This window comes from Amia ocellicauda, chromosome 7, assembly GCF_036373705.1.
Source record: "Amia ocellicauda isolate fAmiCal2 chromosome 7, fAmiCal2.hap1, whole genome shotgun sequence".
NCBI lineage: Eukaryota > Metazoa > Chordata > Actinopteri > Amiiformes > Amiidae > Amia > Amia ocellicauda.
Genome location: NC_089856.1, coordinates 30,797,130 through 30,825,063, shown reverse-complemented (window position 1 = coordinate 30,825,063; position 27,934 = coordinate 30,797,130). Strand labels below are relative to the sequence as shown.

The 27,934-nt window shown below is 42.0% G+C and overlaps 2 protein-coding genes across 2 annotated transcripts; both read right to left on the bottom strand.

Annotated features, from left to right (window-relative positions):
• Positions 1-69: 69 nt before the first annotated feature.
• On the bottom strand, positions 70-20,467 carry espnla (espin like a). The gene is made up of 10 exons (XM_066710241.1): positions 19,738-20,467; positions 18,670-18,860; positions 12,112-12,298; positions 11,672-11,854; positions 11,422-11,553; positions 4,443-4,607; positions 4,067-4,184; positions 3,643-3,761; positions 3,015-3,197; positions 70-2,609 (listed from the first exon to the last, which is right to left on the bottom strand). The coding sequence occupies exons 1-10, from the start codon at positions 20,029-20,031 to the stop codon at positions 1,026-1,028; spliced, it is 3,156 nt and encodes a 1,051-aa protein (XP_066566338.1). The 5' UTR covers positions 20,032-20,467; the 3' UTR covers positions 70-1,025.
• Positions 20,468-20,546: 79 nt separating this feature from the next.
• On the bottom strand, positions 20,547-27,066 carry scly (selenocysteine lyase). The gene is made up of 13 exons (XM_066709147.1): positions 27,000-27,066; positions 25,853-25,980; positions 25,507-25,616; positions 25,213-25,313; positions 24,539-24,716; positions 24,176-24,303; positions 23,860-24,015; positions 22,704-22,810; positions 22,429-22,465; positions 22,204-22,287; positions 21,839-21,941; positions 21,636-21,711; positions 20,547-21,428 (listed from the first exon to the last, which is right to left on the bottom strand). The coding sequence occupies exons 2-13, from the start codon at positions 25,933-25,935 to the stop codon at positions 21,275-21,277; spliced, it is 1,317 nt and encodes a 438-aa protein (XP_066565244.1). The 5' UTR covers positions 25,936-25,980; positions 27,000-27,066; the 3' UTR covers positions 20,547-21,274.
• Between the last annotated feature and the right edge of the window lie 868 nt (positions 27,067-27,934).

The window sequence follows — 27,934 nt, the reverse complement described above, 5'->3', positions numbered from 1 at the left end:
GATAACAGAGGTCTGTAATACGTTATTTGTATTATTATTATTATTTCTTTATTAGCAGACTTACAAAAGATAAGCACAATACAAAGTGAAATACAATACAATCTGCCAGACATGTATTAGAAGGAGTATTGCATATGTATGTAAACAATGTTTAAGGAAATAGAAATTATATAAACAATTGTGCTTCTGAAAATGACAAGACTGTGCTTGATTTTCTTTTCCTCTGAATTGTTGTTCAACACATGGCTTGGTGACGTTGACATGTCTATTCATTCTAACTAAAGTGATCACCTGATCATGAGGGGAAAAAAACATTGGTTTCTGATTTTCCATGATAGAAAATCTATATATGTATGTGTTCTGGGCTCTTAAATTAGTTCTCTTCACTCCACTAAATAAATGTAGTATTCAAGTTAATCTGTTCTCTCTTTGATGTTTTGGAAACTGATATAAAAAGGGATGACATTTTATCAAAGGTTCCCTTATAAAAGTTTATTGTAGCACATTGGTACAGTGTTTATCAAGCTCAGTATGCACTGTTAATGAAGCTTTACATTTGCTTTACATGTTTTTGCGCATGCCTTGCCATCTTTGTTTTGTTGGTCCGTACTGCATTTACCATGTTTCAACAGGCCTTTGTAAAAAGAATACAGCACTTCCATGGAATCATACTCTGAACAAATATTAAATATTTGAGATTATATCATTTCATATGACATTTATACATTTAGTGCAGTCAATTGGTGACACATCAGGTAGGGGTTAACACAGGTTCTGTAGACTTACAGACAACAATATCATATTACTAATATTAGAATTCCTTTAGTGGAACAAAAAATAAGCGCATCCACTTTCCTCTAGTGTTCCTTTAAAAGACAAAGTTACACACACTCACAGATAATCTGTTTTCAAACTAGTTTTCTTGTAAACCCCACTGTCCTCAGCAGCCAGTCTCTGAAGGCACAAACGAACATAAAGTACTCCAAACCAATATGAAAAAAGATAATAAAATAAGAGAAAAACAATTATTCCTCAAAGTCAAAAATCTCTGCCTCTTTCTCTTTCCAAAAAGCGAAGCTGCGGTCGATGTATTTGCAAATTTCATCATTGCTGAAGCTGGAGATGTTGCTGCCCCCATGCCTTATGAAGTCCTCCTTTTCCTCGGGAGTGGCGCTCTGGACCATGACTTTGGGCACCGTTCTGTGGGCTGCCGTGGGCTGCTTATCAGGGCCAGACAAAGAAGCAGACTGGCTTTGCGCATTCCCGAAAAACTTGACCTTGATGTCTTCAAACCCATCCTTCCATTCCCGATTCCCATCTTCAATGTCACTGATGACTGCCCTGTGGAATTCCCGTACTGTCTCCCATGTGAACTCCCCGAGCCGGTCGAAAACCTCGAAACAGAGCAGATGTCTCATTTTCCTCTCATCTGCTGGTAAGTCCTGCTCAAGGATATGGAAGTAGCCTAGCATGAAGAGGTCAAGGGTCAGGCTGTTGTAATCAATGGGAGCCCCATTCACACGAGGCAGGAACTGCTCTGGGGAGTAAGTAACCCGCTGGCGATGCAAACGTCGTATTTGCCGTGAAGGCACTCGAGCGATAATATTTCTCCAGTTGCCAATCATTTTGTTAATGGCACTTCTCTGTTGGAAGAAGTGTCCTAGGTTGCCATTCTCCATTGTCTTCTTGGGTGCGGATTCCTGAGGTGCTTCTTCTCTGCCTTTCTCATCACTTTGCTCGGTTGCTGCTTGATCAGCCAGACTCTGTTTCCTCAGAAGGTCCTTTGATCTCACAGCCATGGTGTAGGCAGATTTTTTCCAGTGGCCCAAGAACAAGACCACAATACGCTCTTTCCGCAAGCTGGTGCTCTCCTGCACTGTAGAAACGCTCGCTTCTGCAGGGGCTTCCTCTGACCCAATACCCGAATCACTAGTGTGGTCGACTTCAGCAGGCTGATCAACATTGACCTGTTCAGAATCTGTTTCCATCCATTCATTAACAGGACTCCTCCGCTTGCTCTCCATCATGGTCTCCTCATCAGTATCTTCAAAGAAGGGGCATGTCCTCTCTTTGATTGGGCTTTGCTTCTCAAAGGTTGACCTCAGGTTCCTGACGGACACTCCAAACTCCTGAATCTCCTTTTCAACCTTATCTCTCTTTCCCCTGGTTGAATTCTGCCTCTCTGGCTTCTGAGAGAAAACAGACACAAGTTCGGTGTTGGGCATCTTGGAGATGGTTTCCGAATCTCCCTGGTCCTTGTCATTGACGTTGGTCAAGAGCAAAGACATGCTCTTTACAATGCTTGATATCCGGTTGCACCACACTGGCAAAGGCACGTGCTCGTCCTTCCCGGCATTCTGATGCATGAACTGTGTGTTGACTGTGATGTTGACAATGGGGGCAGGCAGAATGGTTCTCAGCTCTTCAGCTAAGCGGGAGAGCTCAGACTCGTATGCTTGACACTTCTTTTTCATCTGCACATTCTCAATCTGTTTCTCTAGATAGATGAGATCATCTTCAGTCAGCAGCTCTCCAAACGGGCCAAGGATTGCATTGTGAGCCTGGGAGTACCTCCAGCCATCCATCTGAATGTATTTGTTTCCATTTTCCTGAGGACAAAAGAGAAAGGTGACAACAGTCAAGTGCTACCAAAGAAGGGAGACCAGACTTATTCCTGCCCTGAAAGGTATGTTATTCATAGAACGTTTAAAGGTTTAACAGTCATTTGATTCTGATCTCCAAACAACTAGTAACCAAAACTAGTTGAAAGTCAACAAGGATACAAAGTCCAGGGGTATTGGAAGCCTATTCATAATTATCCTGCAGGACACCATTCTTGAAAAGTTGAACAAGGGTCCAACTAGCTACCAAATCAACAATAGTTTACTAGTGTTGGAATGTATTCATTAGAAGTACAGACCCCACCCCCACCACTTGTAGTCAATGAAGTGCTAAGAGGCCTGAGATTCGGCCCCTAGGGTTACAGGGATGAAAAGTTGGCCAGGGCTCAGTACCTTCCTCCTCTGATCCTCCTCATCCTGTAGCCGCGCCTGCAGTTTGCGCACCATAACCTGCCGCTTCCACTCAGCAATTGGGTTCCCTCTCTCATCATGGGTCGGCACCAGGGAGTCAATGTCAGCCAGGTTGGCCTCCTCTGTAGGCAACTCCACCACCCCATTCCCCTTGCCCTCAGGTTTCTATGAAAGGCAGATTACATTGACACTAATCATCTACCAGGTTCCTAATTTACATCTCTGTGTATAATTGGCATAATTGGTATGTATTCTGCAAGAAGGCTGGAATTCTTTACCAAATAACCTCCTTTTAAAATCAAAAGCCTACACAAAAGACTTGACAGAGACACGTGTTAAGGACTTGTAAATTAAAAAATAAAACTTAATCCTGAGAGCAAATCTGGACCATGGGGGTTTCCAAGAGCTGTTTCAGACAACAGGTCAGGTATCACTTTGCCAATGTGCACTCAGATGCTTGGCACCCATCTGCCCCTGAGAGGGTAACAGAGATTATCTGATCCAGTTTCAAATCAGACTGTGGCCTAAGCTTCTTTGCCCTTTTAAACATTTGTTGCAGGTAAAAAAAACAGTAAGTGTTCTAAGTAAAGCAAAAATAAGCAGGACTCACCGTTTGCCCTGTAAATATGGCAGTGATCCCAGCCTTTTTCAAAGACTTGATGGATTTCATTTCGGAGAAGAGCTTTCTGCTCCTGTCATTGGGCTTCATTATGTCAAGGGGCTTTATTCCTGGAAATAAATAAATAAAACTAATAATCACAAGGGAATGCTACTGTCACACAACTGTGGCACAGCTCTGACACAAAAAAATCCACAAAAATTAATATATTAGCAAAGAGTTACTACTCTACTGTCTTGCAAATTGGGGATAACAAAATAAATGCGTGGTTTAGCAGTTTATCTGCAACAGCAAGAAAGCCTTGTTTAAGAAAAGTGAGTGTAAATGCATTTGATACGTCAGAAGAGGTCTTGCAGTTTTCAAGCGGTGGGGTTTATTAACAAATGAAAGACTGCGAGAGTATTTTGATTCTCACCAGTATCTGTCTGCTGTGTCAGCCAGGGGGTCGAGGCCAGAGCTGGAGGTAACGGTGGGGCTGGAGGTGGAGGTGGATGATGTTGTGGGGCAGAGACTTGTTTCACTAGAGGCTGCTGCTGCAAAACACAAAGACTGGTCACCTTCATCAGACCTGTACTTTCAGTGGGAACATTTCTTAGGCAAGCATGAAAACAAAGCAAAAAGTTACAGAAAACAGGGAGGACCGAGGCCCCTGAAGACTAAATAACATTTAAGGAGAATGTCATATTTAGTTTTTAGTTATAATCTCCAAAGATTTTCCACAAAATGCTTGGCAACAACTGCCCCCTCTACTGGAAAGAGACAGTACTCTTCAGCGACTGTGTTACCGTTACCTTGCTGCTCTCCATCCCTGCGCTGGAGCTGCACGAGTCTCTGCGCCGGTCGTTCAGGCGCCGGTAGTAGTCTGGGATGCTGGGCTGCCAGGATACTGCTGGTTTTCCTCGCTTTTCTGCTTCGTTAGTGTTGCTCTCAGGCAGGGAGCCGTCTGCTGTCGAGGGCTGGGGCAATGAATACCAAACAGGGTGTTAATTAGGCTCAGGCAAAAAAAGAGCAGAGACCAAAGCAACCTGAAATTGGCTGTAAATAAGAAAATGTGTTACGTGCATTGTGGATGACATAAAGAAAATGTTAATTGCATCCACATGACTTAATTATAAGGTTACAAAGCTAAGTGTTGTATTATGGTCATACACAATAATAACCAAATGGGTGGTACTGACATACAGTAGGCATTTCAAACAAAGTTGCTGGAACTGATTCACAGATTTGACAATTTCACAATTCCAGACTATGTGGGCAGCCAACCAAAATCAGATACTTTGGTAAAATTGTATAATATCCTATTGGAATCCACTAAGCATACTAAGCAGGTGTACAATGCCCCACTGTAAAAACATCTGGACTGAAGCAATCCCTGATCTGAAATGGATTAGCGATATTCTCAGTCTGAGTGAGAGGAGAATAATGGTGGAAAATAAGCACTCCTCTAAATTACCTGCAACGTGGCATTATTATTGTAGATTATCAACACACCTTTAAAACAGAGATGTCTTGTCTAACTAAACTATTAGAATACTTTAACTTCACTGTAACCATTATAATGGAAACTTGCCCATTATAATGGGAATAACCTAAAATGTCAACATTCAAACTGTGACCATTTCTTCCACAGAGGGACAATTTTGACAGACCAGACTAACTCTGACTTCTAGCATCATTCTTTCAAATAGTGCCATGTGATCTTTATCCTAAAATATATTACACAGCCTTGTAACAGTTATGGCACACATATTGACAATGTTTCTATTTCTCAGTGGTTTATGGTCTCTCTGCCTCTGGTCCTAACGCTTCTGTGAGCCACTGTTATACTTCAAGGATCACGTCTCAATACTTGATTCAGTGGCTAGGCAGTGAACGCCTGCCAAATGTATCCATGAGGATGGAGGGTTGGAACATGTCATCAATAAAATATATGCGCTTGAAAGAAAGATTAAAGCAAGTATGAAAAGGCTGCTATTTTGAGTTTGAACCCCACTGAGCCTCCTTTACATGGCAAAGCATAAAGGATGGCTCCACACCAGATAAAAGGCAGTCATTCGATAAGGGGTTTTAGGTGACATCCCCCTAAAGGTGCTGTGATTTGCAGAATTGTTTCTTTCAGGTATGAATGAGGGCCCCGTGCCTTTTCTGAATTGAAACACCTCGAGACCAGTCGAGCTGATTTACACCAGTAGAGTCTACTGTACCGAACACACCTAAAGACAGACACGACAATCTGATCCCCAGCCAATCCAGGTAGTAATAATAGTGCTGTAGTTTTTCTATAGTTTCAACTTTCGGGGGGGAGACTAAAAGTGTCCAAAAGTGAAAACAAAACAGACATCTTTAGAGTAAACAGTTATAAAAATCGTGATGTCGCACATACAGCATGAAATTACTCATTACAATCATTGTCCTTTCAGATTCATATTACTCTACCGTAGCATTTTTTATTTGATTTGAAATAAAGACATAGGGATTTAATTTCAATTTACTGAGAAGAGAGAGAAACACTTGTTGATGGGGTTGCAGTAATCCCTCAGAGACAATTGGGTTGTGGGAGAGGGCGTCAGCTGCAACTGTCACTCACAGTCCATGATACCTCACTACTTTAACACTGAATAGACTACTGCATGTCTACATTTCACTTGTAAATGTCCGTTCTAATCCTGAGTCATTCTTATATTCTGTGTTGAACTTTACGATCCACTACCATCTCCGAGCACTATTTATTTATGGTATTGCATCACATATAACACTCGCTTCATGTTAGGAATACATTGTGGTTGTAAACACAAAAATCTGAACGCAATTAACATGAAACCTTTCATTTCAAGTTGATGTCATTGCTTTCTGTCCGTGTGGAGCTCGGAGCCACGAGACAGTTTGGAGATTAGGTTTATGAGCAGCATAAGAACAGATGAAACATAATGCCAATACAGTAAATTATGTCAAGTACTTAATGCCAGCATTACTGTAATCCTGACATGTGAGCATTTCCATTATTATGAAGCTTTGCTCCCTGTAAACATAATCAGTTTGGGATTTGTATCCCCATTCATTCTGCATTATAAAAAATACACAACTTGAACATTGATCCTCTCCAATTTGAAACTCAGATCGGCACTGCTAATAATCTCCAGGGGCACTCTATAAACAAATACACATATCTAAACAAAAATGTGTTTTATCTAAAGAAAAAAACACATACTTAAAAAATATTACTTATCACTTTCAACGGGCAGCCTCTGTATCACAAAAAGCATCTCCATTCCCTTAAAACTTTAGCTCTCTCACTATTGTAAATGCCAATTAGCCAACTTGACACTGCCACTTCGTTAGTGACATACAGACATTCTTTCTGGACAATATATATTGATTCAAAATCTCTACTTACAACCTGCTATATCCTCATCCACATCTGTCTTTGTAACCCCTCAGAGATTATCTCTTGCCAAAAATGACATACTTCCTGAAGCCCAGATTACGAAGCATTTGACACTGTCAGCTCCTTCCCAGTCAGTGGAGAAAAAACCCAAGGATCAGCAGGTAATACACAATAAACTCAGAATGCAGCACATCTTAGAATGGCCTAAATAATTGAAGGGGGATTGTGTGGCCAGTGATGTCACTCCTGTAGGTGGAGACCAATGCGAGTGTGGATGTGAGGAACGGGGGCTGGGGGTGCGTCCGTAAACAAAGGGGGGAAAAGATGGACATTGAATCCTACACACTTGGATGGATTTCTATTCCTTTTACGGGCAACGAAACAATGGGGTAGTGTATCAGAGATTTAGTCTTGTCTATCTGTAATCATGATGCACATGCTGGCAGGGCAACCTGGAAATGGATACGGCCATTGAGCTGTGGCGATCTCGCCAATAAAGGCTAGAGATGCTAATGGTTAAACTGATTTACGCCTCCATGATGCTTGTCTCCAGATCAGTGCTCAAGCTTTCTGAGATCTTCTTGACTTGTAGTGGTTGGATGTCTCTCTAATGAGGTATCTCTTGGGTATCAGAGCTCCCATCCATGTTCAGGTTCACTGGCCGACTAGGCGGGGGCCAGCTGGCATCGGCGGGGGTGATGTTGTGATGGATGCCAGCCACCTCTGCGTGGTCTGCTGAGCATTTTGTTTGTTGTTCCCTTAGCAAGACTTTCACTTCACATCAGAACCACAGAGTTTCTCCTCTCCAATTCAAACTGTCACATTAACACAATGGTTATTGTTTGTCTCTGTTGTTTTAAATGTTTTTATTTATTGATTTAAATTTTAATACGTTTTTGAAAATAATTACTGCAATCAATAATGCTTTGAATCCACTAAAAGCATTGGAAAAGGTCAATTGCTATCAGAAACACTATCATAATTATTTATTTATCAAATTTTAATTTGTATTATTATTATTATTATTATTATTATTATTATTATTATTATTATTATTATTATTATTATTATTATTATTATCTTCACTCTCAGGACTGATTCTTTGAATGTGTTGTTATTTTAATATGATCTTGTTTAACTTAATATAATTGTTCTTGGTGAATTTTAGTGTGTAAAGGTACAGGAGGGTTACTGGAAGCTTTTAATTTTAATTTAGACCAGTGGTTCTCAGTCCTGGTCCTGGAGGAACACCAACCCTGCTGGTTTTTGTTCCAACTGAACTCTCAATTACTTAATTGACATAATTTGATTACACAATCTTTAAATTGTGTAACTGATAAGAAGTTGGTTACTTAATAAAATAATTTCCTGATACACTTTTAAACTTAACTTAAAACCCCTACTGTTAAAAATTATTAAAAGGCTCTGAGTTAGGAAATTATTAGTTCAATTAAATAATTGAGAGTTCGGTTTGAACAAAAAACAGCAGGGTAGGTGTTCTTCCGGGACCATGATTGAGAACCACTGATTTAGACCATGTCATGTATGGTTTGATGTTGTGAATTTGTTTTTGAAGCCTGCTGATTTTAAGGACCATTTATGCTTTGAAATCCCTTAAAGGAGGGTATATTATGTCCAGATCATTCTTTGTAAGACAGTCAATGAGGTTTCATTCATTTAATCAGACCTTGCACTCCCCCTAGTGGCTGTCCACTACTCAACTGCTCTGCTTTATTGATCTAATTATGTATTAGTTTTTTGAAGAGTTCAATCTTTTCCAAGTAAAATCATTCCTAGGGATGGTATCTACTGAATTTAAATGGAATACAGTAAACACTGTTCAATGCTCCATACCGACAAATTATTTCATACAAAGTTTTACTTCAGCACTCTCAAGCATTAGCAACTAGTCACCAATATATGCTGTTAAATACTGAGAGCATTGCTAATTGGGTAATGCTATATTCCAAAACCTGTATGAGACGTATCAAGTATTTTTCCCAGAGACAGTGGTTCTGAGTTAGTGACCTGTATGGGATCTTGCCTCGTGTGAGGAAATGCCTGCATTACACAGGACTGGCTTGTGTCCCAAACAATCTGTTAAAAGCTTTGAGAGGAAATGAGATGTTCTGACTGCCATGTGGGGAGACACAGACTGCATTTAAACAAGGCCAGACATGTACAAACAACATGTGTGCAGGCATGTAATAAGCAATCAGAGAGATCAACGCACACAATAACATTGCCAGATGGGCGGATATCATTAAAACGCAGCAAGGTGTTTATTCAGTTGCAATCTATTTCTGTTGCAGAGGGACCATAAGCAGGGAAAACAGAATGTTTGTTTCTCTTAAAAAAATACATTTGATTGAAACTTAAAAATTCAAGTGAACAAACAGAAGTGATATCCAAAACAGGACGAGGCTTTTCTGTTTTATACCCATTTCACCGCCTGCACATTTCTGTAAATTTCTTTTACTGCCAACTCATTGACTGATGTTAGGTTTTACGAACTCATTCATTATGCACTGAGGATTTGAGTCCCTGGCATGAGTGTTGATAAGCTGTCTCTCTAGAAAGTGCTTGATGAGGTTTTTGAACCATTACTTTGCTGGAAACCAAACGAACACAAGCAGAATAGATCCCGTCAGCTTCTGTCCTTGTTATTACGCTTCGAGACCAAAGATAATGAAAACACAGAGAAAACAGTGCATGGCAGCCCCTGAAACTGAAGCCAGAGGATCTCATAACCAGCTCAATGCTTCATCTCTGTATATGAGCTGCCAGAGGGGAGTAACTGATAGTCACAAAACCAGCACCGGGGGGGGCAGCTATAGCACCTGACTCCAGTATATGCCGTTGCCAGCAATTAGGTTCTTTGTTCAGGGAGATTATTTTTAATGCAGCTCACTGGCTAAGGCTAGCTTCATTTCCATTAGTCTCTGTGCATTAAGATATTAGTAAAGGCTTTGTCGTCATTTATTTATGGAGCATTCATTAGGAACTTTTGTTGCTTCATACATTTGCATGAATGAAGATGAAACAAAGAAATGATGCTGAGTGATTATAATTAAAATCACATTTCATGACAGTGGAAAAACCTTTCAAGGTTCCACCACATTGAATATGCCCCCCAGTAGCAGACAAACCTTCATAAACTCTGGTTTTTTTTTTTTTACATTCCCAGTGTCTGTCTTGCGCATCTTCCTGACAGCTCACTTTGACCGTGCTGCTTTTGAGGTTTGATCTTAGACTGTTATATAGCATGCAAAACAAGCATTCCCATGATAAATGGCTTGTGAAAAGAAAAAGAAAAGGAAAAAATGAAGAATGTTGTGGGGCTGTTTACATCGTAATGCTGAGCAATCAAACCAATGTATGGACAGAAAGGTTCCCATTTTATGTGGATGAACATTCGCAGATGATTATTTGAAAGAACTTTCTTTTTTTTAAGAGAAAGTAAGGTTGTTTTTAGTGAAGAGGAGAGGTGCTGTGATGGACTGATGCTGCAGATCAGGAGAGCTGTCAGTTGCACATTGTGACAGGTCTTCCACACACCTTAAGAAAAATCATCTGTGAGACCGGGCTCTCTCCAAAGACAAAGAAAAATCCAGTAATGGTAGGAAACAGCACCCACAGTCAAACTGTTATGTATACTCTAGACTGGCCAGATTAGGACCATATATATTTGTATTTGCCATGAATATATACTACGACAACTAATTTCTGAATGAATGAATACTGTGTGTGGATTTTAGTGCATTTCAAACTGAAGTGAAATGGATATATTGTTTTCCTGTTGGCATAAAAGCTTTTATCTGTTTCCCAATCGCGTTAAAAATTCAACAAAGGTCTACGGTGTTACTTTGGTCCTAAAGCGCATCTCAAGATAAATTCAAACCATCTATCTTTTCAGAGTAAGTGAGGAAAGAGAACAGTAAGTAGAGCACTAACATAGTGTCAGTGCTGAAATATGCATGACTCAAACTACACAGCGTCTTACTTACCTTCCTGTTGTGTTATACCATTGAAAACAAAAGGCTTCGCTTTAATCCCCGGAGGCTCCAAAGGCATTGTGACAAGACACACAAATAAATCTTTGGCCTGTCACCAGTGTCTCGGGATTCGGTGGCATTTAATAGTGTCACGCAAACTTTCAAGGCCATTGCTTTTGGGTCCCGACCACATCACTTTACATATCCCAAATTAAATCTGTTCTTTTATCATATATTATAAATCAAAAACTGTCTCTATATGTCTGAAACATTTGCAATCTATTTTATAATACTACGTAATTGGACTTGTGTTCATTACCTGCTGGTACCCCTCTCTGGCAATCAGCTGAACTGTGCTGCACAAAAAAGCAATTAAAACAATTCTCTTACACACTCCTCCACGGCCCTCAGATAGTTGGCGCAATCATAGTGGCCATTGTACTTTGCCAGGTCCGCTGCAGTGTAGCCATCTCTGTCCTGGATCGCCGGGCTCACTTGGTTCACCAACAGGATCTGACAGCACTGGGGGGAAGCACGGGTCAAAGGTTATTTTACTTTGACAAGATCATGATATATTTCTGTACTACATTTTTCTCAGCATCCTGTTTTTATAACAACAATAATAGCATTTGCCCCTTACCTCCAGCTCTCCATTCTCTGCTGCATCGTGCAGGGGAGTCCCACCCCAGTAGTCCTTGATGACCTTTGCTCCCATACGCAGCAGGCGCTCCAGGATGCGGTGATGCCCTCCACTGGCAGCAAAATGCAGCGCAGTGGTCCCCTCGTTGTCCTGCGCAGAGAGGCCTATGTCTGTGAAGGAGGCCTAGGGGAAACAAACAGCACACACTAATACTTGCAGCCAAGGAAAATGTATATTTGTGTGTAACACCAGCTATGAGGTTTCCATCCCATTTTCCTCCTCTGGAACGGGTACACACCAATTTAGCATCTCTTTTCAGATTCGTCTACAATTTGAACAAGAGCCGGTGAAATCGCTATGTTGGACTTTGCCTGGAATTCATACAGATAAATTATACAGCCTCTTCTTTTTCTCTAGCGGGATGCTGGGATGGTACTCACCAGCCAGACAACCAGGGCATGGTGCCCCATGTGTGCTGCAGCGTGGAGAGCTGTCATGCCATCATGAGCCCTCAGGTGGACGTCTGCCCCACAGTCCTTCACCAAGAACTCCACCACATGCAGGTGCCCCTCCTGGCAGGCCAGGTACAGCGGAGTGGCACCATTCCTCGTCTGCCGATCTACACACCTGCATGGCAAGAGGGAGAGAGAAAGGGTGCTTTACAGGAAGACCAGAGTGTTATTGATGTTTATATAATTTTCCATAATGATTACATTGTTGTAGTTTTATAACAATGGCTACAGTATATCAATGCTGTATGTTTTCCACTCCAGTTATATATGGTTTGAATCTAAGCTTGTCAACTTTCAGTCCCGTTTCCTCTGGTTTATTCCTTTGTACCACTAAACATTGCCACTAGGTGGGAGTATATAGCTTATTATTAGCTCATGAATTTAACAACGTACACACTACACATACCCCCCTTCTGCAAAGATATAACCGTAATAGGAAAATGTATGTAGCTTCATAGGATGCACAGAAAATATTGAAATGTGCAGTAAATAAAGCAGAAAGGACTGACATGTCAGTAGACGATTATTACTGTTCTGTAAATATGACAATAGACAGTGCTTTGTCATAAAATGTGGGCCTGAGAATCACTGGTCTTTCCCTCGTTTCAGGTGTCTGGAAAAAGGTGGAAAGGGGACCACATTACCAAAGGATATTTAACATGCCGTGGATCACTAGTTCACACAAGACAGGGACGGGACCTTTGGCCCATCAAAAATGTATTTGTTTGGCCTTTTGTTTTCTTTACACTTGAATCTGTATTGCCAAGTGCAGGTTAGGACAGGAAACATCACGATAAGGATTTGGATAAGAATAAGAATCTGATACTGTCAGCCTTTTACAGCTTTCAGATCAATCACTACAAATAAGTTTGCCTGATTCCCGCAAACCACACTGTTGAGGAACCAATCCCTCTGGCTTGCTTCCCTCCCTGTAAACCAGCCCTCTGCTTTCTATGTCTGTTACTTAATACACTCAATTAACCTGGATACTGCAGTGGAAAAATCTTCATTAAATAGAAATCACAGCCTCCTCTGGCAGGTCTTGGATTGTGACTCAGAATCCTGTAGTGCAGAAGATATCAGCCTTAAAACGTAACACCTTGATTGATTAGCACAGCGCAGGATAAATCATACCCAGCCTTGAAATTCTACACAGCCCTTGGCCACTAATCCCCACACTGTGGTTTCCAGTCCTTGTTTACAATGTCTAGGATCCTTTGTTGTGTTTAAACTGCATTTGCCTCACGGTAGATATCATTGCTTTTGGAAAACAACTGCTATCAACATACGTAAGCTCATATCAAGTATCAAGGATCAGAATGGGCAGGTTTATATCTTCTATATGCAAGACAGCAATACATGTATAACAATAAACAAAGAAAAGTATATTTAAGAAGACATTTCTGAAAGGCAGGCTGAGTTGCTCTAGTCATTAGAATGTAAATATGCTCCCAGCAGCCCCTGTACCGGTGCCACCACAGGATCTGCAAGGGAGCAGGTCAAACTAGAAGACCTTTCCTGCCCCTATAGGCAGTGCGGGGTGACGGAGACCCTACTGCACAGTGCTTATCTAGCGAAGGCTCAGGCAGCACATCTTATTAACACCAGCAACCTGCTAGCCTTATATTTGGCTGGTCTTGTGGAATCCCTTGGCTCGGCTCCAGACGCTCTGCTGGGAGACTTGGCAGTGACAGCAGACTTCCTAGTGGAAGTCCTGAGGCACGGCACCCAGGCCACCATCCACTCCTTGGTAGCTCTGGTGGCGGTGAGGTACCAGGTATGCCCGAGACAGATAGGACTCAGTTCCACAAATGCTCCTATCTCGGTGTTTGGCATGTAGGTATAGGCCATGCTCGACTGTTCCCTACGATCTCCCATGGTTGGGGAGCAGAGTCACTGGGGTGTGGAAGGAGACTTACAGTGCACTCCACCTAAATCAACTCTGACAGGGTTGGAAAAGATCAGGCACAAGGGAGCAGCAGTTTTGCTAGTCGCTCCCTGGTGGCAGCAAAGGCCTCTTTTCTCGGACCTCCTGTCTCAAGCACAGGGCATTGTGACAGCCAAGCCCAGACTGAAACTCTGTGTCTGGCCCCTGAATGGGAACATGTTATGGCCATTTGGTTGTCTGACACTACTCTTACTGCTGGCAGTGTTTACAGACATGGTGTCCAGACAGAGGACATGACCTGGTCACCTGCCCTAGGGCAGGAACTGTTGGATGCTGGCAACTTCCCATCCACAGTCAGTGCACCTGGTCCTTATCAGTGGCGAGTCACCTGGAACCCATTTCCTGGCCTCCTAGATCCTGAAAGGAGAACAATTTGGGTAGTATTCTCTTTTTCAGATAACTGGGGTTGTGTTTGAAACCTATCATTATGCATTCAAACTACAGTGGACACTCCTTTACAATGAGTGACAGGTTCATCTGTATATTATAACATACATCAACAATGCCAGAGAAAGAGCCTGACAGCAGCCATGAAAGGAAACCGACAGCCCCGAATTGTGGGAGCCAAATGTATGTCATCTACTATAGATGGAATAAAGCATGGCTGTATTTGACAGAATGGGCTCCAGCTTCCCCGCTCCCCTCAACCAGTATAAGCGGTTTGGAAGATGGATGGATGGATGGATGTATTTGACAGATGTCAAGGTGGTAAATCTGCAGTGCAAATGTGTAGCAGCCTTCGCCAAAGAAATTATATGTTGCAATGCTACTCTCTTGCCTGCCATTATCTAAACTTCACAAAGTATTTCAGGTTCATTTTTGAAGCGGCAAGCCTCCTATCCTTTGATCTTTCCGCTTTGAAGATTCACTTTCTGTAAGTGGGTTCAGTTGCACATTGCACACTGGATCCATTAAAACCGCACCAGGTATGCAGCCTGTCCTGATTTTTGCGCTGGTGTGTGTCTTGCAAGCTTCAGCAATGTTTCTTCACCTCCTCAACATCAATAATATTAAGATAAATAAAACCTGATCGCACAAAAACTATACCTCACCATAAAGACACAAAAGCAGAATGCATGGTTCAACATTAAACTATTTATTTGAAAGTGTAAATCTTTGTAAATAATGTAAGTTGAATTAAGAGAATTCAATCTACATCAATAGGTACCATATACAGTGAGGGAAAAAAGTATTTGATCCCCTGCTGATTTTGTACATTTGCCCACTGACAAAGAAATTATCAGTCTATAATTTTAATGGTAGGTGTATTTTAGCAGTGAGAGATAGAATAACAACAAAAAAATCCAGAAAAATGCATTTCAAAAAAGTTATAAATTGATTTGCATGTTAATGAGGGAAATAAGTATTTGACCCCTTCGACTTAGTACTTGGTGGCAAAACCCTTGTTGGCAATCACAGAGGTCAGACGTTTCTTGTAGTTGGCCACCAGGTTTGCACACATCTCAGGAGGGATTTTGTCCCACTCCTCTTTGCAGATCCTCTCCAAGTCATTAAGGTTTCGAGGCTGACGTTTGGCAACTCGAACCTTCAGCTCCCTCCACAGATTTTCTATGGGATTAAGGTCTGGAGACTGGCTAGGCCACTCCAGGACCTTAATGTGCTTCTTCTTGAGCCACTCCTTTGTTGCCTTGGCTGTGTGTTTTGGGTCATTGTCATGCTGGAATACCCATCCACGACCCATTTTCAATGCCCTGGCTGAGGGAAGGAGGTTCTCACCCAAGATTTGACGGTACATGGCCCCGTCCATCATCCCTTTGATGCGGTGCAGTTGTCCTGTCCCCTTAGCAGAAAAACACCCCCAAAGCATAATGTTTCCACCTCCAATGTTTGATGGTGGGGATGGTGTTCTTGGGGTCATTCCTCCTCCTCCAAACGAGTTGAGTTGATACCAAAGAGCTTGATTTTGGTCTCATCTGAGACCACTTTCACCCAGTTCTCCTCTGAATCATTCAGATGTTCATTGGCAAACTTCAGACGGGCCTGTACATGTGCTTTCTTGAGCAGGGGGGCCTTGCGGGCGCTGCAGGATTTCAGTCCTTCACGGCGTAGTGTGTTACCAATTGTTTTCTTGGTAACTATGGTCCCAGCTGCCTTGAAATCATTAACAAGATCCTCCCGTGTAGTTCTGGGCTGATTCCTCACCGTTCTCATGATCATTGAAACTCCACGAGGTGAGATCTTGCATGGAGCCCCAGACCGAGGGAGACTGACAGTTATTTTGTGTTTCTTCCATTTGCGAATAATCGCACCAACTGTTGTCACCTTCTCACCAAGCTGCTTGGCGATGGTCTTGTAGCCCATTCCAGCCTTGTGTAGGTCTACAGTCTTGTCCCTGACATCCTTGGACAGCTCTTTGGTCTTGGCCATGGTGGAGAGTTTGGAATCTGATTGATTGATTGCTTCTGTGGACAGGTGTCTTTTATACAGGTAACGAGCTGAGATTAGGAGCACTCCCTTTAAGAGACAAATCAATTTATAACTTAGCTTTTCCATCAATCCACATGTCTTCCAGTCATTTTTCATTGGTCAGTGTCATTTTTAATGCACATAAAATTGGCTTGAATTACAGACTGTGGTGTGCAAGCTGAGATAGGAATACCCACACTTATTTTTTTCTCATTTCACACATATAAAATTCAGATGCATCATCAGATCCAGTGTGGAAATGCCTTTAGCCTGAGGCATCATTTACTCTTAAGCTAGAGGTCTGAATTGCTTTATGTGAACAAAGCTTATATCTGATATTCTAGTTTTTTAATATGCATTTGTCCACCTATTTAAAGACTTTAAAGATCCCACAGCAATTTTTGCACAGATTGGAAGTCATGACAAAATTCAAACTACCTCAAATCCCTCTTTAGGGTTAACATTTGTTTATCTATGCCCCCATTCTCCAGATCTCCTCAGAAAAATGCTATTGTAATGTCAGTGGGACCTCCTGATTAAAGGTTAAATCAAAATAAATAACATGTATAGATATATACAAAACACCAATACCAAAATGGAAAACAAAAATGTCAATTCACATGATGACAAAAGTGGTTAAGTGTAATTTCCAAGACAAGAATGATAAATAAAAGTTTGAAAATGAACACTTCACTTGACAAAGGCGAGAGAGAGCAGTTGTCTGACCCCTATTTACAGCAGCTAGAGTTACTCCATGAAACCCATACGATCGACACACTTCTGTTACCAAGTGATCCGCAGGTGCTGCGGCCACAGCTTGCAGCCCTGATCTCTGTGTGAGGCATCCTGTCAGCGCAGAACTAATAATAGGCCGTTGGATTATTCTCAGGCACGAATGCCCGTTCAACGCGGCTGTGTGCTTACCACATGGTCCCAGAATACAGGCATTGTCAACAGGTACTCAGCTGCAGTCATTCACAAGTGGTGCAACAGGGTCACAGCTGGAGTCCCTTCGACAATAGCACACCTGTGTTGACATCTCCCATCCTTTGAATCGAGGGGAGCACGCCTTATTGATTTTCAGAGCTCGTGAATATGCATTTATTATGCATTATTATTACTACGCATGTGTTAGTCAAAGATATTAAGAAGTGAGTAATAGGAAAGTTCTGTAGGAATGACAAGTGTTTTTGAGCAAGTCTTTCAAGCAATCTAATTCAAAATACCAGGTTTCATGTTGTGTGTAGGTGAGGTTATGGGGAAGCTCACCTGTTTCTAACTAATTGGCTTTGCTGGCATTTAGAAATACCTACACGGTCATGATCACAATAAATGAATCAATAAAATAAACTATTTTCCATTGCTATGATAAAGCAAAAAATATTAAATTAAATACATATTTTGGGTTCTCTTAAACCCCGCAATTCCTAGAATGAGACCAGTATTGAACAAGTAGGAACCATTGTGCTTAATATATGGATCCTGATTCCTGTGGATTAATGATATGAGATCCCTTGTGCCATTTCTGAAAATATGATAAATCATTCTCTGTATTGTCTAATTTGCCCATATCCCGGGGGCTTCTTTAAACTGGGCCTGAGGTGTTTAAGTGACAACCCGTGTACAAAGCAGCTCCTCTGCAATTAAAAACAAGTAAGCAAAAGAGAGCCTTTTAATTAAAACACAAGGCATGCACTACAAATAAGTCAAGGCCAGGCTGCCCATACATAATTAACACTAAGGAAAATGATACAAATGCATTGTCACTGCAAAACAGCCAACAGTAAAAAAAAGTACAAAACATGCAAGGCCATTACTGAAGCATTGCTTTGGAGTGATAAATCATCAGACAGTGAGTAAACCCTGGCTCCTTGATAATTTCATTTCATTTTCCCATCAAACTCAAAACAGTTATGTTATTATTCTTGAGATCATGATCTTGATGGATAAAACTCAAGTTTTAGAGGGAAAAAACAGAAGAGTACAGTGAATTTTACAGATACAACACATAGAAGAAAAATAAACGAACAGGAAAAATCAGATACCACTCCATACAAATTTCAGATTGCTAAGTGTGTGAGCTATTTTATGCAGGGGGGGAGATTTCTTACTCAGGTGCCTGTTTGAGCAGCAGCATTAGACAGGTCAGGTCTCCCTTGGCAGCAGCGTAGTGGACTGGCAGCGCCCCACAGTCCGTCTCCACATCAGCCCTCCCTCCTGTCACCAGGAGCCACTGGACTACCTCCACGCGCCCAAACCGCGCTGCCAAGTGTAACGCAGTGGCCCCTGCACTGTCCCGGTCCTGCAGCACACACCATTCACACAGTGAGACTGGAAACACAGTAGCCACACACACCACTGGGCAGTCAAAAACATTTCACGTTCCACACATTACAAGAAACCTGGGGAGCTAGCAGAAGAAGTGCAAAATGCTGTGTGTAAAAAGTCAAAGATTACTGGGGGATACATTCAAGGGTTAACTCATTAGTTAATAAGAACAGCAGCTTGTGAAACCGCTTGTTAATGACTTTCAGTAAACGATATGTGGAAGTCGTTTAGTCTAAGAAAGCAGACTCCACTGTAAGGTCTTGAATACAGAAAACACTAGCCAGGTAACAATAAAATCCTTTATCAGCCTCATCCAAATCATCACTCAGATAGAACATCTGCAGAGTCCTATTGGAAGCCACTCTCAATCTGCATTATGCTACAGAGTGCACTTTTTTATATACATAAACTACAGAAATCATTGGCACGCTCTTAAGAGGATTTCTTAAAAATGTATGGTAGTTCAATTAGACCTTCCTATTCCTGAAGCCTGAACAGATTAATGACATGTATGAACCATAATATGTGGCTCAAGACAGAAAACACTTTCACTGTTCTCCTTTAATTATCTCAAGTTCAATAGGAAATGTAAACCTTAGGTATCAAAGAAGCTGGAGCAAACCACAGTTGACCTGTTGCAGCTACACTTTCTTATCCCTGAAGGTAACTTAGTATATTGTAAGTGTAATAATACAAGATGATTAAAAAGATTGTGTATATAAATAATATTTGAAATGTTATTATTTTAATTTGTCTGACAAACCCCATTTACTCCCAAAGACCTTTGAGTAATACACAGCCGCACACACACCAGTGCCTGACACGAACGCACACCCGTGACCCAGCCTCACCTCCATGTTGCAACCCCCCCAGCTGACCAGCCACTGCAGCTCCTGTGTGTGCCCAGTGGCAGCAGCATCATGGGCCGGGGTGGCTCCGTTGCCAGCTCTAGCATTGCCCGGGAGATGCACCTCACTGACCAGAAAGCGCAGGCAGTCCAGCTGGCCGCAGCGGGCTGCATGGTGGACGGTGGAGGCTCCTTGGGGGTCGGTGATGTCGGGGGTCAGCACCCCTGCGGAGGACAGCTCCTTCAAGACAGACAGGTTTCCATTACGGGCCGCCAGGATGGCATGGTGCAGCACCATCTTCGTTGGTCTCTCTGGGTGCCACTGAGAGGGGATGGGTGCTGACTCCAGTCTCTGAGAGTGTGTGGATCTACCAGCACAATGATACCTGAGAAGCAGTAGGTTAGAAGAGCCACGTGATGAGGAGGGGTAGGTCAAGGTGGATGAGCAATAAAGGTAATGAAAGCACTTGGCTGCACAAAGCACTAGTGCTTAGTCTCCTGCCTTTCCAGCCCAGTGTATCCAACTGTGAAGGGAGAGCAGCTTTTGTCTTCTTTATGACACATACAGACACTGTCCACACACCACTTCAAGTGATCCACACACCCCGGTGCTTTATGTAAAGTTAAAGTGATAGAATACCCACTACAAAGATAAAGACTAGTTAGAAGCTAAACATGTTTACTATCAACATGTGTTAGGGTTACAATTTGAATGGTTAAATGACAATTATGTTTTCTTTTTTCTTGATCACAATCTCCAACAATAGCTCTTCATGTAAATGCCAGAAAAAAGGATACAATGCTTTCAAAATGTATTTTCTTCAAAGGTGTTTTATTGTGGTAGTCCTGATAGAGGTTTCCCTTCAAACAGTACTAAAGTGCAGGTTGTCATTAGATATAAATTACAAACAAAAAAATAAAATGCTGTCTCATTCCCCTTTTCATTAATTCAGTAACTTATAACATGAGCCGAGCATCGTTGGGATTCCATCAATTGAAACTGCAGGATGTCAGAATCTGTAGGCCTTGGGATTAAAAACAAAACTGCATCACAACTTCCAAAGAATTGAACTTGATTTCATGTAGTGGAACAGTTTGCCCTGCTGTATACAGTGCCCTTCACACTACACACAAAAAAAGACCTATACAAACATTTCAAGTTACAATGTTATAATAATACAACAAACTAACAGCTCAACCAGTAAAGCCTCCATCTTGAGTCCAGTCCTATAGCCTGGAGGTGCCTGGGTACAGCACAGCTGGCTATGGACTTCCTCAGCTGACAGTGCAAATGGACTCTAGACACTGACCACACACCTCCATTATGCCCCACACTGACAGAGCTAGTGCCCAGGGCTTCACACCTTGTAAATGGACCCTCAATGTAAACAAAACATTTAAATCATACTTTTAATTACCTAGTTTCAACCAATGACCAGTTTTTAATCAAATAAAATACAATGCTAAATAAGCCTTCAGAAGGGACAGGGAAGAGAGGCACTGAAACCTTGGCCTGGCAGTGCCTCTCTTTCTCCTGGGTGCTAGTTATGCTCTTCCAACTGAAGCACAGCCTCCCTCAGGTCCTGCACGGCCAGGTCCACATCCTGGAAGGTGGTGCCTCGACCCACACTGAGGCGCAGTGCACTGGCGGCGACCGCGGGAGGAATGCCGCAGCTCAGCAGGATGTGAGAAGGCCTGGGTGTGAGAACCAAGCGACAGCCATCCCGAAACATGTTTCAGAAACAACAGGATGATAGGGAGAATAATTATTGAAAATGGCAAAAGGAAGCAATAGTGATATGCTACAAATTGATTTCTGACCCCCCAGTGTATTATGGCAAAATACCTAGCAAAGGACACTAAAATAGGATTGGCCAGGAATCCATAACAACTGTGAATTACCTGTCTCCTCTGTCTGAGTGACACGCTGCTCCCACACTGGCCAGCAGCCTCCGACAGTGAGATAGCACCTGACGGCCTGCCAAAAAATCCCACATTGGTGAGCAATTCGTTTTGAAATGGAAAACTCTCAAATCGTTAAGGCATTCATTCATGTTTGTTTTCTAATTCCACAAGCACAGTACAACCAGAGTCACTCTACTCACCTTGCAGTTTTGTGCCCAGAATTGAAACATTGCAAGTATTTGGCAGGATCTCTGAGCCTTCAAAATGGCTGTTAAAATGGATCTTCTCCTTCCCAAAGATGGCCTAAAAAAAAGCAAATATTCGAGAAAAGACAAGGGATTAAAGTGAGGAATGCACAGGAAAATGTTCACAGTTGACAAAAAGCAGCATAGGAAGCAGCATAACATATCTGGACTATTGTATTGATAGTCAATTTTCAGACAATATTCATTGCAGGTAAGAGTTGATCTGAAATGTGAGCGGGATGGTGGGTCCTTGGGGCTCCAATGCCAGAGCCCATCCCCTCACACAGTGTCAACAGAAGCCTGCCTGCGTCTTGTCTCACCTCCAGGCGCTCCTCCAGGTAGTCTCTGGTCTGACGCAGATGAGCTTCATAATGACTCAGGTTTCTGTTCACCAGCTCTGCGGCCTTAAGGACACACAAGGAGACTCATCTGAAACTCAACATATTTCCCCAGACAAACTCAGAGAAGTGAATAAGTTAATGTTATTTTCATAGATGTGCCTCAGAGTCAGACAGGATCAAAAACAACGTTACACAGCTCCACACCTTTCCGAGTCCAGCAATCATTGGGGTGTTCTCTGTCCTGGAAAAAACAAAATAAAAAATGAATCAACAGCAGTTTATTAAACCTGCACTTGTTGAATGAATAAAAGATTTCCCATTACAAAAACCAAAAAGTCAGACAGAGGGATCAACCAATTTGTTATGTCAAAATAACAGGGCTCAGTTAAACAAGGCAATCTGAATTAATTTGGTCTTCTTCTTTAATGGCTTTGAATTGCGAGATTTGGATTTATGGATGAGTGGTTGACCAGGCTTACCCTGGTCTAAAGTTCCTCTCCTGCCCACCTCCGAAGAACATGGGGAATATGGGAGATGTGGTTCCAGGACCCCTCACATACAGCGCTCCAATCCTTGGGGCATAAAACTGGGGGGAGCAAAAATAGATGATTTTAACCACTGTACATTTTTGGAAGACTCATAAAATACTGTAACAGTGTGAGAGGCAAGGCTGGGGTCCGGGCGGGTCTTTCAGTGGAGGAGACTACAAAACCTCTCCTCCAAGACTCCAAACCCCAGAAGCCAGCAAGGCTCCTGATGGCCATAGCCCCGCCCACTACTTCCCCTATAAAAGGAAGCAGGAAGCGAACCATGGTGTGCATGGATGGCTGGGGGGTAGCAAGGTGCACGAGAGGGTGAGAGGGTGAGAGGGTGAGAGGGTGAGAGGGTGAGAGGGTGAGAGGGTGAGAGGGTGAGAGGGTGAGGTTCACAGTTGACGGATTCACTGGTACAGGTCCAGAAAAAGGGTCACAAGCCGTTCTCCCTCTTAAACCCCGGACTGTCTGACAACCTCCCACCGGTAAAGAACTTTAAACAATTCCTAACTACAAAACAAACACTAACAATAATAACAGTAAATGCCCGGGTCGGCAGAGCCGAACACCGGGCAGACAGAAGTACAAAGGGATATGGCAGGTTCCTAATCAAAGATCGTTACCGGTGGGAGGTTGCCAGAAAGTCCGAGGTTAAAGATGGAGAAAGGGTCGCAAGCCAGTGAATCCGTCAACTGTGAACTTCACCCTTCTTTCTCCTGCTCTTCCACTCTCTTGCTCTCTTCTCTCTCCGTTGTCTTCTCACCCTCCTGTGCACCTTCCTACCCCCCAGCCAAGCATGCACACGCTGGTTCGTTTCCTTCTTCCTTTTATAGGGGTGGGCGGGGCTATGGCCATCAGGAGCCCTGCTGGCTTCTGGGGTTTGGAGTCTTGGAGGAGAGGTTTTGTAGTCTCCTCCACTGAAAGATCCGCCCTGACCCCAGCCTTGCCTCTCACACTGTTACAATACATATACAGGCTTCATATATACCAATAGTTGCTGGTTTTCAAGCTTATACAATAGATGACACAAGTGGCACAGCAAAGAACAAATTCTTGCTTCTTAATGAAACAGGAAGGAAAGCCCTGGATATCCCCTACCTACCTTGTGTCCAACAATGGTGAGGTAATCCACGCCGAGTTCCTGACAGTCTACCCGCAGCTTGCCAATGGCCTGGGCTGCATCGCTGTGCATGAGGATTCTGGGAGCAGGCCTCTGTTGGTTCAGTTCCCGTACTCTGCTGCAGATCTCCTTAACTGGCTAGAAGAAAGAGACACTGGCCTTAAATGTATGCAGTCGGTCAGAAATTATTATACCGCTTTTTAACTCAAGACAAAAGTAGCAAGCTTTAAATATGGAGCACTTGGCACTGAAGTGAGTCTTCCCTGAAGTGCTTGGAGACCCCACCTGTTGCACTTACCATCAGGACTCCAGTCTCATTGTTGGCCAGCATGATGGAGATCAGACAGGTGGTGGGCTTGATGGCTCTCATCACATCATCAATGTCCACTTGCCCCGTCACCTTGGAAACGGGCACAAATGTCAGATCTACAACGACAAGAACATCAATCACACAGTGTAGCTCTCACCCCAGGGGAAAACATGAAGGAGCATATGCAATTGCAGTTTACCATGAGACTACAAATCAAGAGCCATAAAACAGCTTTAATAAAAGTGGTTATGTGGTTTTTATACTTAGTGGCTAGCTGATATATCTTTAACACATATGGAAATAGAGTGCTTAACCTGATAAATACTATTTCTACTGTACAATGTGGCCTACCTGCCCTCCCCATTTTCAGTAGGTGTTCAGCTGTTAGTTTGATGGAGTCGTGCTCCACACTGGAGGAGATGATGTGAGGCAAGGCAACGTCCCCAGTGAGAGGTCCATCCTCCCGACCATTCTGACCCAGAGTGTCCCAGAAATACTTGATGGCCGTGTGGAATACAAAGTTATTTGCCTGAAATAGCAATTGGAAATTAAGAAACTGAAGGGGAACACTAAATGTAAAAATGTACACTGACTGTAAGGGTTCATTCTTCTAAAGTGCTACTACCTTCAGTACTTTAATTTGGATTGGGAAACAAAGAAAAAATGAAAATTGTACCAAGAGAGACTAAATAAATACTGAAAGGACTACAAGAGCTTCAGAGAAATCTGCACTGAAAAACCCAGCCCTTAAATCTCCACAGTGTCTGGCTACATTCTCAATATGCATAGCCATGAGTTGTTTCAGTCTCATACATATTTTCTAGACCCTTTCCTAATCACCTGCCTAGACATCATCTGCAAATTAAAAAAGTACAACGTGGCAATATACATGCCCTATTTCCAATTAAAAGCCCATTTCAATGACTGGGACATTATGCATGCTTATACATTGATTTTCATCTTTATTTTTTGTTACTGTAATCACTATACCAAAGCTAGTAAAAGAAAAACACCACAATGCTCACCTCTGTTCCACCTGACATGAAAATAATGTCATCTGCTTGTCCTCCCACCATCCTGGCTATATTCTCTCTTGCTTGATTAATAATGTCTTTTGCTTTTTTACCTGGAAAAGTAACGGCATAAGTCTGCATTGTGTTGGACCAGAAAGGGGAAATGGTAAAAGAGCAGGCCTTTTTAACATGGTAGATTAGTTACTTATCTACTAAGCACACAACTTGATATGTATATGTATAATATTTACTCTGAGCTTTCTGACATGGAATGGCCGACTACAAGGAAACGTCAGCATTGCTTACCCGGCAAATAGTTGCTGCTGGGGTTCCCCCACGCTTCTCGCAGGGCCTCTGTGATGGCCTCGATGACTGCGGGGTCCAGGGGACTGGTGGCATTGTAATCCATAAAGATTCTGTCCCAAAAAAGCACAGGACTTCACAGAGACCCTCCCAAAGCTAAAGCTGACACAGTCACTTTGGAGACATGTTTTGTTTTCTAGAATAACCCATTTCTGTGGGCACAGACCTTCAAAACATAACCTGTCTTTATTCATTAGTCATATTAGTAGAATTCTAAAAACTACACAGACTTCTTTGAGCTGGTGACTATGAAATTGTCATTTAAAGGCAGCCTGATTTTCACTTTCACCTCTCTTCCTGCCCCTCACACTGCAGAGTTCCCCCATCAGACGGGCTGGGGTCATTTGGCACCCGGTCTACTCTGTCCTCCATGAGACAGCGAGGATCTTGGGATGATGTTATAACAGGTGTGAGCAACTGGAAAATAAAGCTTTGTGAGACAGTCACCAATTGACATGAGGACAAGTATTTGAGGACTTCTGTGTGGCTGAACCAGGCAGAGCAGCCTAAGATTGTTGAACTAGTGCTGCAATGTAATGTGTTACAGTTCTGAGTTGATTATCCACCACTAGAAGAGTTTTACATGAATATTAAGAACTGCCTCTCGAGAAATTAAGCCTGAACCAGATACAAAAAACAAAGCTAAAATTAAGCTACTTCATGCTAATGGCAAAGCAACTACAGTTAAGACTGAAATACTATGAAGCTCAAAGACATTCTTGATTTTTGTTAAAACTCCAACCGGTTACATGCAGAAATCCACAATTATTATAACATCAAACTCTGAGAAGCAGATTTTCTGTAATTGCAGAATCATACTTAAAATGACCAAACTTGCAATAATAATAATAATTGATAAGTTAATGTTGTTATTATGATTACTGCTACTACTACTACTACTACTACTACTACTAATAATAATAATAATAATAATAGGTACATATAATAGGTACATACGTACACACTGTAAAAGAAACACCTTATAGTGGGTAAAGGTGATTATTATCACCAATTAAGAATAACGTAATTAAATGACAAGCTTATTTGGAAGAACGGTGCACGCCTTTAAAGCGCCTTTCCAAGCATACAGGCATCCACTACAGCGTGCAGTTATCTTTGCATTGCATTTCATTACATTTAAGCTTGAACGATTCATAATTCCTGGATCTTAAACGAACCTTTTGTACGTCATAATTTATGTTAATACAAAAAAGATATCAACTTTCACGTTGTTCAAGCACGTAGGTTTGTTCATACTACCGCAATGAAATATTGCCATAAGTGATCAAATACCATTGTTTTGAGTGCTTTTCTGAAACCGGCAGAGCATTGATACACAATTACAATACTTCAATCATTGATGATAATATAAACAATGCTATCTGTTATGTTGATCGCTGATACAAAAGTGTTATGTTGTTAATAATTCACTGTACCTTCCAAGAGACGTGTGGAAAGCTGAACAGGAAATGCTACTGTACAATAATAATAGTACAGTTACACCACCGGGCCTGTAGAGGGCAGAAGCGTATTCCTCAACATGAAGCAGTGGGATTTTTTTTTTTTTTTAAACACGCACACACACACACACACACACACACACAAATGGATATGAGATAAATATAAAATCTTAAGAGAAAAAATAAATAAAATCTTGTTTATGTTGTTATATTTACTTTATTTACTTATTTAAAAGTCAAATTTATTTATGTATCTATTTTTGGATTTCCTGGTCTAATAATGTCTCAGCATATGTTTTAGTACCATATTTAATACACTTGAAATAATTTATATTGAATACAGATATAATCGCACCATGCAACAATTTCAAAGATTTTACTGAGTTACAGTTCATATAAGGAAATCAGTCAATTGAAATAATAATCGATTAGGCCCTAATCTATGGATTTCAAATTTCAAGTTTTGATATGCTGAGTGCAGGAATGTCCACCAGAGCTGCAGTCAGGTCAAGACCCTAGTGAGGATGAGGAGCATGTAGATGAGCTTCCCTGAGACGGTTTCTGACATCAGCTGTCCGGGTGGCTGGTCTCAGACGATCCTGCAGATGTAGAAGCCGGATGTGGAGGTCCTGGGCTGCTGTGGTTATACCTGGTCTGTGGTTGTGATGCCAGTTTTGCCCAGTTCTCTTGATCGATGCTGGATGCAGCTTATGGCAGAGAAATGAACATTTAATTATCTGGCAACAGGTCTGGTGGACATTCCTGCATTCCACATGCCAATCGCACACTCCCTCAAAACTTGAGACATCTGTGGCATTGTGTTGTGACAAAACTGTTATTGTCCCCAACACAAGGTGCAACTGTGTAATGATCCTGCTGTTTAATCAGCTTCTTGATATGCCACACCTGTC

Coding starts and splice junctions, on each gene's coding strand:
- espnla (XM_066710241.1), bottom strand. CDS start 20,031: ATGGTGCTGCACCATGCCATCCTGGCGGCCCGTAATGGAAACCTGTCT. Junction 12,299..18,669: donor CTGCTCAAACAGGCACCTGA/GTAAGAAATCTC, acceptor CTTGCCATGCAG/GTGTGTAGATCGGCAGACGA. Junction 11,554..11,671: donor CAGAGAATGGAGAGCTGGAG/GTAAGGGGCAAA, acceptor GCTTCCCCCCAG/TGCTGTCAGATCCTGTTGGT.
- scly (XM_066709147.1), bottom strand. CDS start 25,935: ATGGAGGACAGAGTAGACCGGGTGCCAAATGACCCCAGCCCGTCTGAT. Junction 25,617..25,852: donor TGTGAGGGGCAGGAAGAGAG/GTGAAAGTGAAA, acceptor TTTTTGGGACAG/AATCTTTATGGATTACAATG. Junction 22,288..22,428: donor TGATTGCTGGACTCGGAAAG/GTGTGGAGCTGT, acceptor TGTGTCCTTAAG/GCCGCAGAGCTGGTGAACAG.